At 32.7% G+C, this 17,120-nt stretch overlaps 1 protein-coding gene across 11 annotated transcripts in view; it reads left to right on the top strand.

Moving 5' to 3' along the window:
- CFAP46 (cilia and flagella associated protein 46) overlaps window positions 1-17,120 on the top strand; it is a 77,992-nt gene that overhangs the window by 38,390 nt on the left and 22,482 nt on the right. For 9 of the 11 annotated variants that reach the window (XR_011810200.1, XR_011810201.1, XR_011810203.1 and 6 more), the window contains 17 exons: window positions 241-400; window positions 1,421-1,644; window positions 3,269-3,391; window positions 3,628-3,681; window positions 3,766-3,933; window positions 4,271-4,419; window positions 5,710-5,808; window positions 6,049-6,178; window positions 6,802-6,948; window positions 8,772-8,972; window positions 10,177-10,283; window positions 11,111-11,293; window positions 12,037-12,172; window positions 13,061-13,246; window positions 13,957-14,145; window positions 14,870-15,004; window positions 16,398-16,577. Coding sequence is in view for 7 of the 11 variants with exons in the window: in XM_072039964.1 (XP_071896065.1) it covers window positions 241-400; window positions 1,421-1,644; window positions 3,269-3,391; window positions 3,628-3,681; window positions 3,766-3,933; window positions 4,271-4,419; window positions 5,710-5,808; window positions 6,049-6,178; window positions 6,802-6,948; window positions 8,772-8,972; window positions 10,177-10,283; window positions 11,111-11,293; window positions 12,037-12,172; window positions 13,061-13,246; window positions 13,957-14,145; window positions 14,870-15,004; window positions 16,398-16,577 (2,571 nt within the window). In the remaining 4 variants the exon portion in view is untranslated. The remainder of the gene's footprint in view (window positions 1-240; window positions 401-1,420; window positions 1,645-3,268; window positions 3,392-3,627; window positions 3,682-3,765; window positions 3,934-4,270; window positions 4,420-5,709; window positions 5,809-6,048; window positions 6,179-6,801; window positions 6,949-8,771; window positions 8,973-10,176; window positions 10,284-11,110; window positions 11,294-12,036; window positions 12,173-13,060; window positions 13,247-13,956; window positions 14,146-14,869; window positions 15,005-16,397; window positions 16,578-17,120) is intronic. The other 2 variants (XM_072039965.1, XM_072039968.1) reach the window with 2 other exon arrangements.

Below are 17,120 nucleotides of genomic sequence, written 5' to 3'. Positions count from 1 at the left end.
ACAAAGAAAAAGTCTAAGAATAGCTAATTGCAATAAATTTTGAAAAAGCAAAGAATAAACTAAATAGAGTTTTCTGTTGCTTTCTGTTTTACATATGTCTCTGATTATGTGATTCAAATGAAACTGCTCAGTGACAAATTATTTTTTTGCTTCCATTAAGACTATATTGAACTTTTGAATATCAGTTCAGTGGTTTACACCACCAGATATAAACTAACTCTTCCTTTATCACTTTCATAGAAACAAGAAAATGAATGGCAGAAAGTTGATTACCTGATGGAATTTGCTGAATGGTTATACTGTAACCAGTTTCCCCTTAATGATGTTATTAAACCTCTGGATTGGGCAGTAGGTCTCTTGCTACATATGAAATTTTCTATGCAATCTTCTCAAGAAGAAGGTATGTAAATGTGTATATTATTCAAATAAATTTCCCAGTAACAAATGCAAGGGACAATTTAAATTTATAACTTAGTTAGCAAACAAAGAATGGCAGCAGCATGGCAGTACTTTCTCCAGAATGCACTGTCATTTGTTCAAGGATATTTTAAAAGCACCTGTGAATTCTGTGTTGTGTCATAAAGATCTACGCTCATTACCAAATCACAAAACGCTTATGGTTGGGGCAGGGAGGGAGGGAGGTTGTTGCAGGGGCGGCCTGTTAGAGAAGAGACCGAGTGCTGCCCTGTGTCGGATAGAGCCAGTTCCAGCTGGCTCCAAAAGGTATCCACTACTGTCCAGAGCTGAGACAATGAAGAATGCTGTTTGCTCCTCTGCGTAAGATAGGAGAGGGTTAAAAAAAAAAAAAAACACACCTCTGTGTGGCAGCTGTGAGAGACTGCAGTAAGAAAAATGTGAGAGAAAAAAAACTTTGTAGATGCTAAAAGGTCAGAAAGTCAGAAAAGGAGGAGGAGGAGATGCTCCACATACTGGAGCAGAGATTCCCCTGCAGGCCAGTAGTGAAGCAGGTTTTGCCCCTGTAGCCTATGGAGGACCACACTGGAACAGATATCTACTCTGCAGCTTCCAGAGGAGGTGGAAGTGCCCTGCAGGCAGCTGCAGTCTGTGGAAAGCCTGCACAGGAGCAGACTCCTGGCAGGAGCTGTGACCCCAGGGAGAGGAGCCACATAGGTTATCTGGCAGGAACTGTGGCCTGTTAAATAAGACATATAAGACATAGTTAAAGTGTCTGTTGTGTATTTCATTTCTGTGTTGAACTTCTGTCATTTAATATGCATAATTGTTACACTATTAATTTAAAACACAGTACAAGTAGCATTACGTTGCCATAAGAAGAACATATTCAGTAGATGATTTTTTTTCTGATTTTATTTGTAATTTAGAAATTTAACTTTTGAGTAATTTTAAAAATACTATTATAGCTACAAATATAGGCATGTTATTTTTTCGTTTTTAACAGAAGAAAAATCTATTAAAAAATTATTGCCTATGGAAAATCTGAAGATAGATGTTGGAAGAAATGATGTCATGCCCCGAATCAATTTGGAAAATTTGACTAATATTAAACAATTGGAAGCTTTGTTTAGAGCACAGACTTTAATGGCTGTAGTTTCTGGTCATAGTTCTCCTTTTCATCAGCAACACTGTTTGATGGCATATGCTTGTGTTATCCGTATCTGGCAGGTGAGATTATATGATATTACGTTATAATGTGGCCATTATATTTTCAACTGTCAGTGTTACTGCGGAATCAACTACTCATTTGACAGTTTAGCTATGTCTTTACTGTTTCCAATTTTATGCTGTAGTTAGTATATTTTCTCAGGTTTAGGATTAAACAAGAAAATTATTTCTCTCAGGTAAATAGGGAAACAGACATTTAAGGATAAAAACAGTGGCCCATTTTTTCCTTGGAATGCAATAATTCTTTTCTTGTGATTTTTTTGTGTTTCTAAAATTTTGTATTTTTAATTAGTTAAAGAATCTCACTAGCATCAGAATACACAATGAACACATTGCTGACAGTTCTGAGGGAGGGGACTTAGACTGTCACTTAGATGGATTTAAAGTGGCTGTGATTCAACTAAATGGAATCATCTGATGTAGTTAAAATAAATTAAAGTGTTGATTTGTTTGTTACATGTTGAGAAAAAAAAGTATAGACGGGCAGTTTTCATTAAATATTATTCTTCAATCGCTTTTTCATTGGTACAGCATTTCAAATCAAACAAGTGTATTTGATTTCTCGTTGATATGAATGCACAATTTAAATGGTTAATTGAGCATTATAGCAAAAATCATAGGATTATTATTATATGTTAAATATGAGTAAATCTTCGAAAGCACTAAATCTATACTTGATAATAGTAATGCCTCAAATCTTCATATAAACAGTCTTAATGCTACGGGTGGCATTGCAGAAGTTGTGCAGCATCCAGCATTATTTTTTTTTTGGTGATATTTTTTCTTCTACTCTAGATAACTCTAATGAAATACGTTCATCTTCTCAGATTAATACGTGTTTCTATGCTTTAGGCAAGATCAGAAGTGTTGTTATTTTACATGCGAGGAACTTTCTCTGGATGCTTCCATATGTTTAAATATTTAGAAATTTCTGTTATATCACATTCACTAGACGCAATATAGAAGACCACTCCAAAAGTACAATAAAGTGGCTCTTTCATATTTTCAGTCTTCCAGATTCATTTGAACCCCTGATCCTCTGTCTCTATTTATAGAGGACTAAGCAATCTAGACTAGTAGTTTAAAGTAAGAATTTAATTTCCAACCATATAGATTAAAAAAGTAAAATCACAGAATCATAGAAAATCTGAGTTGGAAGGGACCAACTAGGATCATTGAGTCCAACTCCTGGGTCCTCAAAGGACCACACAATAAATAAATAGATAAACATAAAAATAAGATCACGTGTCTGAGAGCATTCTCCAAATGCTTCTTGAACTCCAGCAGGCTCGGTTCCTTGACCACTTCCTTGGGGAGCCTGTTCCAGTGCCCAACCACCCAAGTAGCTTTATTATAGATCCAGGGAGGATAGGATGTCATCTGACAGTTCAGCTGCTTACGTGCATTATCATGATCTTCCAAAATGCTTGTACAAATAATGCCAGCATCTAGGATACTTTGAATTTTCTTGTTTTGTGAAGAAAGCTCGCATGTAAAAAAGCATGGTGTATGACAATTTTTAGTAGGTAGTGATTTACAATGAATAATTATTACTACTAGAAATTTCCAGGAAAAACAAACAAACAAACAAAAAAAACAACACCGTAATTATTTTCTCATCTAGGTATCATTGTCAGCATCAGGACATATTATAGGAGCATTATCAAAGTCTTCACAATTTACAGCTCCTCAGGATGCACAGCCAACAATTGCTCGTAAGAAAGAGGACAAAAAGGAAGAGAAACAAGTAAGAACCCTGTTCCTATGAAATAAAATCAATAGTCTCTTCATAACAGATATTTCCCTGTGCTTGTCTGTTAAATAACTTAAGTGCTTTCCTATAAAAACTCTTGTATTTTGTGAAGAACTTTTCTCTGACTCTTATCATATTTTCACTTCTGATTGCATGGTCTTGGCAGGTCATAAATGTACAGATACTTTTCTTTTGTTTGCTGCATTGGTTACAATACTGCTTTTTTGCAGAACCCCCAGTCTAGAGGTCAAAAAAGAGACAAAACTTCAAAAGACACTAAACAAGTAAGTTTTTTATGTTAGCTAAAAATTTAATACCAAACAAAATATCAACTTGGGCCTCATGAATGGCTGTATTTTAAATTACAGGTTGAAGAATCTTTTGTGAAAGAGCAGCCTAAAAGGAAGGAGTCAGTTGATACCTTACCAATAAATGTGGAAGAATGGGCTCATTATGACTGTCCCAATGAAGTTAGAAATACTTTTAAACAGAAAACAAATAGTTATGGTATTAACTGGAATAATTTCACAAAACCTGTGAGTCTACTCCTCAAAATTCTAGAGCACTTATTTAAGGGAAAAATTGAATAGTGGAGACCTATGTACCATTTTAGTTTTCTTGTATTTGTGATAAAGAGTATGTTCAGACAGCTATCAGAAATACTTTTGTGTCATTCCGTTCCTTAATATTTCAAATGTCTATCTCTGCATTTTTGAAATGAACTTAACCTACAGAGTAAATTTGCTGTATTCGTGTGTATGTAGCTGCTTTTTCATCTTGAAAGTTTGTTTATATTTGTTTTAGTAGCATTCAGAACTTAATATTTAATCAGTAATTTTAAATATATTTTCTACAAAATTATTTTTTTTTCAGACATGCACTTTGCATTTTATAGACATTTTAGCTCAAGAACTACAGCAAATATTTTGCCCCCACTTGATACTTCCCATCTTTCAGCTAGCTGAAGTTATTGCTAATGAAGTTGTGGAATGTAGAAGTCTGTCCGATCTCTATCACCTTCGGTTTGTATTCTTTATTTGTTTTAAATAAAAGAGAACCAGAATGAAGTGGACTGTCCATCAGTGTTTCACTAAATAGTAAACAATGCTTTTTGTGATTTGTTTTATATTTGTAATTTTCTAAATTATTTTTTTTTCATTCACTTCATTTCATTCATTCATTTCATTTTAATAGGGTGTTTTGATGAATTGTTTTGCTTGTGGCATTAAAGCCAGAAAATCAGTTACTAAATATCATCTCCTTGAGGAAAGATATACAAGATTTGGGGTCTCAAGCCACTTTCATGTGAATAATTTTTGTAATGTCTTATTCTCATCTAACTGAAAGGAGTCCAAACAAAATTAAATTAAAATATTATGTTTTAAATATTCGAAAGGAAGGCTCCCATCTTGCATCAAAAATATATTACTTCAGAACCCAGATAGGTATCCTCAGTTAGCTCTGTCATTCTCTTTCCAGAGTTGCTTTTGTGACCAAAATTCTGGATCGTTATGGATGTTAAGCCCTGATTTTTTTAAAACAAAAATATTTAATATGCATGCAGGCGTGAATTATTGCTTATCAGTTAAAACATTTTATCACACTTCAGAAGTGTACTGCATAATAATGGCTTAATAATTAAGTTATTATCAGCAATAATTAATACTAGCTTTATTCCCAATAGTTTCTGAAATGCCATAGAATCTATTTTTAAAATGCTAGAAACTGATTTGACATAATAGAGTTGACAAATGTAGAAACATCCATTTCTGTATACAGATGGATGTGTGCTCATCTGGATAATTGATTACTGAGTTACTGTCTCACAAGACTGAAGTGGTTTACTAATACGAAATTGATTTGCAATGAAGCTTTTTCAGATAAATTTTTTTCTTAATGCCTCAAGAGTTGTTTTTATTTCGTTATTTATTTATTTTATTCGTGACCTGTTTTTCATATATGATCTGATAGATATACATGAATAGGTGATTCTTTACTAATGTAGTGTAGCCGGTTAGCTCATATGCCTGTGGTTTTTGCATGCTGTAATAAGACCATATTAAAAATGCTATTTTCATATTTTTACCTCTTCAATAGGTAATTTCAAATATACCTATATTTCTTTAAAAAATGTTTGTTACTACCCATATTAGTTAAGACATATGAAAGCAAGGTTGAAAAATATGGAATATATGCTCTTCTTTTTAATGTGTTTATATGTTTTTAATGTGTTTATATGAAACAACTTTTGTAAGATTCTTGTTTCTTAAACATTTCTTCCTTTTTTTTTCTTTTCTTTTTTTTTCCCTTAGAATTGCCCTGATATGTTCAGACCTAAAACTTAGTCAGGCATCTTCATATCATGAGAAAGCTGCTGGAGAAGCATACATCAGTGAATTAGAACAAGTAATGTATGTATTTCTACATACATAGGCTTAATGTATATATGTACGTACATATTTATTTCCCTACAGTTACTAAGTGTTGACAGGAAAAGAAAGGTATTTAAAAAATGATCTCTTAATACAAATTTATATAGGGGACTCTATATACAGAGTGAGTGTGTGGTAAAGCTGCCTAATACACTAATATTTCATTATGAAATACTTCTAAAACATACGCAAATTAATTTTTTCTTTGTTACAATTTAGGTGTAGGCAAGAGATTGCACTGAAAAAGGAAAAAAAAAAACATACTGAGACAGAAGAAAGAAAAACATTCTTGGAGAGTGCTCAGCTGAATGGTAGTAAGGATGAAAATATCCTCACTTCAGGGAAAAAGGTTTTTATTTCTACTCCCATTTCCTTAATAAATTACTCTTTCCTTTTGATTTTAATGTACTTCCTACATTGTTTTAAAATAATTTTATACCTGAGAAGTAATTCAACACACACAAAAAGTTAATTAAAAGTGCATACTACTTAAATTCTGCTGGCAGTCATCAGCTGAATGTGAGCTGGGTTTGCCTGGCATATTATCTATATTGTGGAACAAGAATAGAATCAGTATTCATACAAAGAAAAGCCACTTTTCTACAAATGGAATTTGGGACTAAACAAATCAATGAAAATGGCTGAGGAGCAAAAGCAAGTTGCTAGTTACTAAAGTTACTAGTAAGAGTCAATTACTTCCTTACAGTAGCAGATCTGAAGTAGTTAATCAGTCCTAAAATTAATTGTAATAGTATAAATTTATCAGTTAACTACCTTTTGCATATTACAAAGGTCCAAAACTCACAGTAAACCTGTTTGTCTTATAAAACAACTTCAAAATTTTAAGAAAATACAAAATAGAGCTGGACTGTGAGATATATCAGGGACTGGATATAATAGTTAATAACAGTTTGTATTTCATATAGCTTAGTTTTAAAATTTATAACAGTCTAATATTTTATTATTTTTCAGATTTTTGAGTTAAATGCAATAACAGGCAAAGGACTGAGTGCACTTTCTTTCCCCTACTTATGGATAGAAAAAGCTGAAGTGCTAATTCAGCTAGGTTTGTATCAGCCGGCAAGACTACTGCTTTCAGAGGCCCATGCTGCAACTCAGGTACATCAGAAATAAAACAGAAAAAAAAAAAAATATAACATATAGGAAAAATGTTAATTTTGATATAGTCATTTCTCATAATAATAATCAAATAGAAAAACAAGTAACTGCTGGGATATATTTTTTAAAGCAGAAATAAAAGTACTGTTAAACTGAGAATGCATTGTTATTCATTAAAGTAAGGGAAACTAACCAGAACATTCATAGTGCTAATAAAGAAAACTGACCAAGCAAAAACCAATTGAAGTTGAAAATATAAATGCATTTAAATATATGAAACTTAAGTTCAACTTTCTGATTATTGAAGATTATTTCAACTTGTGAAATAGTGCTAGCATCTCTCTCTGCTTTGCAGTGACCCTTGGAACATCTAGTTATGTTCAAACTTTCTTTGTGTAGATAGTTTATGTATGTTCAAGATTTGTTAATAAGAGAGATATGACATTTATCTCCATCCCCTCACCATTTAATCTAATTATATCACTTAGTATTTTATTGTGATTTTGGTGCTACATTTTTATAAACACGTTTTATAACATGTTTTATTAAATGTTATTATGTTTAGTGATAGCCAGTTATGCAGGGATTATGACTTAGAACTCTGGCAGATCTGATTTAAAGTGTCCCTGTGTTCCACCAAACTAAGCCATTTAATCTCTTTAATGTGAAGTTTTTATATTAAAAATATTCTTCCTACAACTTGTATTCTGTACTACAGCTCTCTTCCTGCTTATGCAGGTTACTGTTGCATAATTATTGTAATTGCTTTAATTAAAAAAAAATAAGATTATATAAATATACTGTTATTCCACTAACTAATTTTGCTGATGTAAGTAAAAACTGTTGAAGTACGTTAAGCATGAAGAAAGCTAAAATTTTAATAATGTAAATATAACTTTAATATTTTAATATTTCAATTTAATACTTATGACTAATTACATATTATATACATTATACATATTATATATGATATATCCTATACACATTGTATTATATAATATTATTAATATTTTTATATTTAAAAGATTAATATTTTAAATATATAATGTGATTTCAATAATTTATATGATTTTAATATATGGAATCATATATTAACAAATAATACATTTCTTTTATTGAAGCATCAATTTAGTATTGTACATTGAGAAAAGTTCAGATGACATCAGGGAGGACAACGTATTTTAATGATACATTTTTTTTCTATAGCGTTTTTTATGCTATATGTCTGCATGCCAGTATACTATCTTTAGTATGCTGTATGTTAGGATCATGTATACTACTAGTATATACTTTTTAAGTAGCATAAAATAGTGTTGTAAATTTACTGGAGCTCCAGTATCTAGATCCCAGTTCACTAAAAAAAAAATTTAATACCTCCATCTCCATCATATACAGACAAATGACAGTAGGTGTATGCATATATGGCACTAGGTGACATGTTTAAGTGGTGGGACTTGGTAGGTAAGGTTGATGGTTGAACTTGGTGATCTTGAAGGCCTTTTCCAGCCTAGATGATTCTATGGTATCAAATAATAGAAGAAAAATTGCTTATTTGACTTCTGTGGGGTAGAAGGTGTGGAAACAAAGAAATACAAACTATATTTGAAGATTTGAAGTTTTTGGTTCATAGTAGACACTTTGTGCTTTTGAAAAAGGACAAGTAATATAAAAAGTAACTAACAAATTCTACAAGTAAATGAAGAAATACTATTCAATTCTTATTTCTGACCCTATTCATAAGTTTTATCTAAAATCTGAATATAAATAAATATGAATAGTGGTAGTGGTTCTTTCATATACAGGTAATGTATCTTTTTTCCTAGGAATTGAGGACTCCATATGATGCGTCAAGGTGCTTGTATTTATTGGCTGTTTTGGCTAACCTGGAAAAAAAACACAGACAAGCTAAAGCACTTCTTGAGAAAGCGCAGCTTCTAGGAGGAAATGAACAGTTTTGGTACAACAGCACTGTTAGTCTAATAGAGGCAATTCTAGAGGAAGAGGGGGAAGAAAAACGGAGATCGGTATGGAACTATTGTTTACTTTTCTGCAGCTGTACCTCACTTTCAATGAAGAGAAATTTTATGCCCTTGGCATTTCAGTACAAAATTAGGTGTTAAATGCAGTTAATGTTGTTTGCTTGGCTGTGCGTTCAACAAACATTAATTATGAATTCCAAACAGATGCATGCAAGTAGGAATGAGACTGTCCCCACAGAAGTATAATTTTTTTTAGTGTTAGGTTGTATATGCTTCTATTGAAATAAGAACAACAGTACTCTAGTATGTGTAACTAAATGTCAGGGATGCAATTCTCTTGGATAAGATCCTTTGTAAACTGTAAACAGTTGACATGTGTTTGTTTTCCATATTTAATAAAGATTCTAACTTTAGAATCTTAGTTAGAAGTTAGAATTGTTTCCCAGTATGTAGTTACATTTCAAATACTGATTTTTAGAGCCTGAAAGATACTAATGTAATACATATATTTATTAAAAACATTTTCTTATTTTACCCTTAACATTAAAATTTACTGTTCAGCCCTTAACTTCCATGAGCTTCAGCACAGATATAGTTCTGTTGTGTCTGTGATGCTCTGTCCTTTATTGATATTACATGCAAGTCTTTCCTGTACAGAGAGATTTTTTTGGCTTTGGGTGAATTCACATCTACAATCGTTGAAAGACAAAATACCTAGTTACCAGTGAGGGCAGGCATTTACTGTGGGTTTACCAGTATGGCTGTTAATGTAGTATGCGTTGGTTTTTTTTGTTTTGTTTTGTTTTTGTCTACATGGCTAACCAACATGACTGTAGTAACAAAAACCTTTAATAAGGACAAATCTATATATGAGGTTTTGAGCGTCATCAAAGGGGCATTCTCACTTACCAGCTAGGGACTTCAAGATGAGTCTGGCTCCATCTTCTGTGCATGGTGTGCTTAGAGAAAAGAGGGCAGCAGTAGTACGCACCTCTTAACTTTGTCTTCAGGCCAAACTCTTTTATCCTTTCCTTGTGTGTATGTGCTTCAATCTTTTAACCATAGCGAAATACCTAAATACAATTACAACTTACACTTTCTAGAATTGCCTACAGTTGCCAAAAATCAGCTGTCGCTGTGAATATTAGGGAAAGATATTTAACATTTTCTGTACAAAATATAAGCTTTCTAAATTAATGTTTAATATTAACAGCAAACATTTAAAGTGAAATTCTGATGTTACCTGCAGGCTTGTAAGATACTGGAACACACTGTATATGTACTTAGATCTACCTTACTGAAGAGACCTAACAGAGAATCTGAGTTGGGTTTTATAATTGCATCCCTTGAAGCCAGGTAATTGTCTTTTTATTAACATATATCCAGCCTCCACTATGCTCCACTATATGCCTCCAGCTGCAGGTAAATACTAGTTTTGTCACTCACCTTCATTTTAGTATAGTGCATTCGGAAGATTCTCAAATATTTTTCTCCCAAGTAATTCTGCTTATTCTGTTTGTTTGTTTGTTTGTTTAAATTTCCTTTCCAATTTCTTTATTCTTGTACAGAGTCCTATTACCTGGTAAGTTAGTAAGCTAGTTCAGATACCACAATGTTATTAGGCATAGTTTGAGGTGTAGGCTACCCAAAGGACTGAGATACATTTGCCTGTGCAGAGGTCTCTGTTGCAGATATTTCCACAACATTCATATATTTCCACAACTCTCATAAACCACAGTATTGACCTACTTTTTTCTTCACCATTATCCAAGAGGTCTTTTTATGGTGAAACTAAACAATGACTTTTGTGATATTGAAATCGAAGTACAGATTGCTTAAAATGTGTAGGTAAAAAGAGAGAAAGACGTAACTTTTTCCTTTTCTTTCCAGAAATACTAAACTTCTGGATTAGAAAGGGAAGACTAATAGTTTCCTCATTTCAGCTATGCTGAGAAAACTGACTAGGCCTAGGTAGTTTGAAAAATTAGATACATGGAACAACTGACACCTCTGTTCTAATCTGAAATTATGATATTTTTCAGGACATACTATCATTTGTAGAATATTAATTTAAAGAATTCAGAGGCTTCTTATATGCTTATTATAATTTAAAGGAAGACAGAGAGAAATACATACAGCCTGTGCTTTCTGACTGCCATCCTGTACATAATTTTTATCCCTAGGAAAGCACTTATTGAGATACATTTTGCTCAAAATTGTTTGACTGTTAATACTGAGCCTTGTCAGTCGCCACATATGCTACAGGGATCTTACAGTAAATTAATTCAGATTGAGGAAGACTTCCTTAATTATGGGCATAAAAACTGCAGTGCTGAGATTTTGCTGGAACGTGCAAATATTCACAGGTAAGATTATACCTACGCTGAAAAATTGTATTTAAGTTTAACTAATCTAGAAAGTGTATTATTTACATTATTGTAGTCTAAGATAGAAAAGAGCAGATAATATTTATAGCTTTTATATCTGGATATTAGGTGTATATTTGTATTCCGAATGTGTTCTATATTCAGAAAATACTTCAGAATCAAAAATCTTTTCCACTGAAGGCAGAGTTATTTTTACCTAGTCTACTGTTTTTTGTACTGTCTTTGAGCAAAACAAAGTATCAAGGTCTCTAAGCCAGTTTTTTGTCTTTCCATTTGTAAAGGCATTTGGGCAACCATGCCAATCATTCTCAAGTATCTATAGGCTTTTACAATTATTGCTGTTGAAATGTTTTACTAGAAATTCTGGTGCAAAACGAAGTATGCCTTCACTCTAAGCTGTTTCCAGAATATACAGTATATATTATAATGACTGAGATACGTATTATAACTAGCTGTTCTGGAATTTTGTTCTTGGTGAATAGATACACTGGAGTATTATCTGCTGTTATTTTATTTATTAAAATCTCTTTGCATTGCAGTAGTACAGTTCCAGGAATAACCCCTCAAAAACAATAATGTGTGAACATTTACTTTTACTATTTGAATATATAAAAAACAAACACACGAAAGTGTGTTTTATCTATCATGTATGTTCAATATTGTTGATACTGTAAAAATAAATACTTTTTTACATTATTTTTTTGTTTCTATGTTTTTTTCAGGATGATTGCCAAGCAGGAAGGAAATGAAGAAGAAAAATATAGTCACTGTCTAGATGCTTATAACTTAGCTCAGATGGCAGTATCCAAAGCAGAAGAAGTGTTTCATAATGTTTGCAGCTTAATTGCAGTTAATGAGGTATGGATGGATGGATATATATATATATGTTTATTACTTAAGAAAATAAATCTAATTTAGTTCTACTATTTGTTTGCTTTTGGATGATTTGTGGAAGCCCCAAATGAGATTATCTTCCTGTAACGATAGGCATTGTATGAACACGGAAGGGAACATTCTGATGCCCAAAACATTTACAGTTTAAGAGAGGAAGAAGAAAGACAGAAATGAGAAGATTTATTTTGTCAATTGTCTATAATTCTAAAATTTATCTAAAAGCTACAAAAGGAAAAAATATAAACTTGGAGATATTTTGATGAAATTATCCTCTAAAGACCTGACAGGTTTAAACTACTCACAATAAAATGTATTCCTGAGGAGAAAAACATTTACATTGACTGTTATGTAAATAAAGAAAACTTGTCTTTAGAATACTGTATTTTGGGTAATAACAGCCTGCAGTCTACTTTGCTTAGTGTGTACTGTTATTATACTCTAGCATCTAGCTTTTTTTCTGCTTTGCCTTTTTTAAAGTATTCTTGTGTTGCTTCTAAAGACTGTTGCAAAAATGAGCAATTATAAAATTCTGTTTTTATGTACACATTTTTAATGCCTTTATAATTAGATATTTGTACTGGGTACATAAAACATGGCAAGCAGAAATCCAGCCACTCTTGTTCTAAGCAGCTACTTTCATTGTCTTGTATTGTATTTAAGATTTATCTTTGAAAATTAAATTACTCTTAAATTATTTTAAGTTACATAGCCATATCTATGATCTATCGAGGCAATAATGTTAAAACTTTTGCTTCTTTAGTTAAAAGAAATACAACATTCTAACTTCTTAGCAGCTAACTTTGCAAATATATTTGGAAGTAAAACTGTACTTTCCTTTCTTCTGTATTTCAGAATACAAATACTAGCATACCATTAATGAGGCAACTAGGTAACAGGAAGCTAAACCTTGTGGAAATTCTTCTGGATATTTTTCAAGTTGTTACTACCGAGAAAAAGCTTAAAAAAGTGGGAAAAACATTCCATAGAATTGCAGAATCATTCTGTGGAGAAACTACTAAAGATAATGCAACAGAACAGGTAACACAACATATTATTCTTGTGATTTGCATATAAAGGTATAACAAACTTTACCGGGGCTGTTTTCTGTAGTAGAACTTCCACTACTGAGGAAAGGGCTTCTCAGGCCATTCATTTAGTTTTGCAGCAAAGAAAGTTCTAGTGTTTTTTTTTTTGGTGCATTTGTTGTTGTTGTTATTTGTTAAGATTTTTAAGAAAAATTCTGTTTCTTAAATGCAAAGACTTAAAAACAACTAATTGTTACAGGGAAATTACTTGAGGCTTCATAATTGAGCTTTTTAAAAATACTGTCTTTTTTAAATGGTTTTAAGCAGAACTGCTTAACTGAGCTGGTGATTTAGAAAACAAGACGTGCTCCGCTGGAACAGAGCAGTATTTCTTGCCCATTATTCTACCTCTGACAGCAACAGTAGGAAATGCTACTGTTGCGTAGCAGCCCCAGCACTCTCTCTGGTACCCCCTTTACCCCTTACTCTTTCTCAGATTTGTTTGTCATTTGCTTATATACGTTAGTGTACTTTTTTTTTTTTTATCAATTGGTAATGAATTTGTGTATCTGTTAGATGCAGCTATTTTGTTGTTAAAAGTAATTGGATTTAACAAATGTTCTTGTGTGTACACACATGTATATATATATATATATTTTAAAAGTATGTTTCTGTATGTGTGGGTATATATGAGCAAATAAACATGACTACATATTTTACCAGGATTGGAAGCATATGGAGTACACTATAGGTCATATTACACTGGCTCAGTTAGCAAACATACAGAATCTTTGTAAAGGCTGCCCTGACATCAAATCCAAGTGCCTGTACCTCACTGGAAAATGTCTTCATTTACTTGCCATTAACATAGATCCTGTACATTCAGAAATCTACTGGAAGCCAAACATTATGGTATGCATTCTTCTCTACATAGAAATTAGTTTTTGTGTGTAAAGTTTGTCTACCACAGTATTTTTTTCTAAATGCACTTGTATAGGAATACTCTTTATTCTGGATTTTACATATTGCATACAAGCCGTAAGAAAAATGTTTGCTGAACCAATGAATTTCAGAAAAAAATGCTTCTGTCAACATGCCATTGTTATGTAGATTACTTTTTTACTTACTCCTGATATATGATAATTCCAAAATTTTCAGGAGAGATTAAAAAATTCTTGAAGGGCTTAAAGGGCTTGTTAGCTTTGTCTTTGTAACCTTGGAAGAAAAGTAAGGACTTGTATTTGAAATGCTCAGGTTTATAACTTCCTTTTGTGTTGCAGTAAGAACGCCATGTAAGAAAATGAATGTTGATTGAGTCAATCAATTTTAGTGATGGATTGAAGTGTTCATAAGAAATAAACGGAGGAAGAAAGACCATAAAATCAAAAATCTAAGAGATTGTATGGGCATCCTTTTTAGCTTCTATTACACGTATTGTCATCATAACATATTAAGAAATTTTGATGTCTGTTAGTATTGCTAAATCACCATCGAGGAATTCATGTAGTGATATGATATCTTTTAACATGGGTTTCATTTTCACCTGAACATTCACAAAAGAAATGAAGCCACCTGTACCTGATGTAATGATGTAATGTTTAACTTTTTTTTTTTTTTTTCCTGCCGTGATGAGTAGGAAGAAGCTAAATTGGACATCACTAAACCTTTCCTGATTTCAGGAGAATGCAATGAACAGAAAGTGACAGACATCAGTTTACTGTCTAATAAGTGTCGGTTTGATAAGTATAGGAGGAAAGTACAGGAATTAAAGGTATTTGGGCATGTTTTAGTAGTTTAAAAAAATAATTTTCTTACCTTATCAGTTCTGTTTGAAATGGTAATGAAAATGTTTGTAACATAAATTTGATCTTACAAATGAGAATCTCCAAAACGCCCAGAAAATCCCATCTTTTTACCTCTCTTGTGTCTCTGTCCTGCATCTCAATACATGCTGTGGGAGCTTCTGCAGGAGCCTCATCTTGAGTACTGGATGCAGTTCTGGGCACCATGGTACAAAAAAGACATGAAACTGTTGGAGAGTGTCCAGAGGTGGGCTACAAAGATGGCGAAGATGTATGAGGAGCGGCTGAGGTCACTTGGCCTGTTCAGCCTGGAAAAGAGGAGGCTGAGGGGAGAGCTCATTGCGGTCTACAACTTCCTCACGAGAGGGAGTGGAGAGCAAGGCGTCAATCTATTCTCCTTAGTCACCAGTGATAGGACCCACGGGAATGGTGTTAATCTGAAGGCAGGGGAGGTTTAGGCTAGACGTCAGGAAGAGGTTCTTCACTGAGAGGGTGGTTGCACACTGGAACAGGCTCCCCAGGGAAGCAGTCACTGCACCAAGTCTGTTGGAGTTTAAGAAGCATTTGGACTGTGCACTTAGTCACATGGTCTAAAATTTTGGGTAGACCTGTGTGGTGCCAGGAGTTGGACTCGATGATCCTTATGAGTCCCGTCCAACTTGGGAGATTCTATGATTCTATGATTCTGATTGAGCTCCCAGGTAGAAGTAATTTCCCCTTTAAAGATTTTCATTGATCCAGCGTGTAGCAGCTTTTTGCTGCACAGACATGCCTTTTTAAAGGAATGTAACATTTTGCAGATTGGCAACAAGTAGATAACTTCTGTCATAAAACATCTGTAAAATTCTTACAAAATTTAAGCTGTATGCTGAGCTGATCTGTGTTAACTACTGCAACTCAAAGCACACTAGAAGGAGGAGATATACAGTTTATATTGTTAATTGATAACTTGATGTAATAATTAAATTAAGAAAATTGTGGTTTTATTTGTATTAAATATAATTTACTGTAAATGGAAACAACTGTTTTGTAAATTGACTGAAAATTCCTTTGTTCTGAGCAGCTCCTATTCTCTGGAATTTAAGTATAGTTTTGCTAAAATGTACTACATGTTTTATATTAAGGAAGGTATTTTCTTAAAACATTTATGTTTTAATACTGCATAACAAATGTGGCATCTGCTGAATAATTTATCTATTTTGCATATTTTGAACATAATAAATGTCTAAAAAAGGAGAAAAACATTATTGACCGTGAAAAATAATATTTATTTTTCTAACACAAAAATAATCTGTATACATTTAATAAATATTTAATATTAAGGCATATTTTAATATAAACCTTTCTATTTTTATCATCTAGAAGGAACTTAGGTTGGCTCAGAAATATCTTTCTCAGTGCAGTGAAGCTTTACTACAGTGTATGGGTATTGCATTCAGCTATAATATTACCAATGTACTTGGTCCTGCTAGTTTGGAAATGGTTGAATGCTTTGGACAATTTGATCCAGTTTCGACTAGCCAGTTTTTAGCCCTTCATCAGGTAATGCAGCTAATGTATTATTCATTTTTCCAGGTTGTGTTGAGTTACATAAGCAAGAATGTTTGTTTATAGACATTGCCTGATCATTCATCGTACAGATCCTGCCTGATAATTGATCGTACAGATACATATAGGCACTAATTGGTAATATGGGTAACTAAATATACAGTATGTTAACTGAGGTCAAAATGTTTGTTCCATGGCTTTTTGACAATTCCAGTATCTGTTGTGCTTAACATGAAGTTTTCATTGTTGATTGCATACATGCAAATATTTTATTATGAATAATTTATTATATTGTGATTAGGTAAGATAAGACATTAACACAAAACATTTTAATCCTTCCCTGACAAATAATTTAAAAAATGTTTCTGTGCATTTATTCATTCATTATTTTCATGTAGATAGGAAAGGTTTATGTTCAATTTGTCAAATCAGCACCTACTTAGCATGATTCTGTAGGTGAGTCAAGGGTATATGAATCACTAGTGTGACTATTGTGACTATGGGCCTTCACCACAACGAAGATAAGGAATGGCTGTA

This window comes from Anas platyrhynchos, chromosome 6 (genome assembly GCF_047663525.1).
Source record: "Anas platyrhynchos isolate ZD024472 breed Pekin duck chromosome 6, IASCAAS_PekinDuck_T2T, whole genome shotgun sequence".
NCBI lineage: Eukaryota > Metazoa > Chordata > Aves > Anseriformes > Anatidae > Anas > Anas platyrhynchos.
This window is presented reverse-complemented; position numbering and strand designations above follow the sequence as displayed.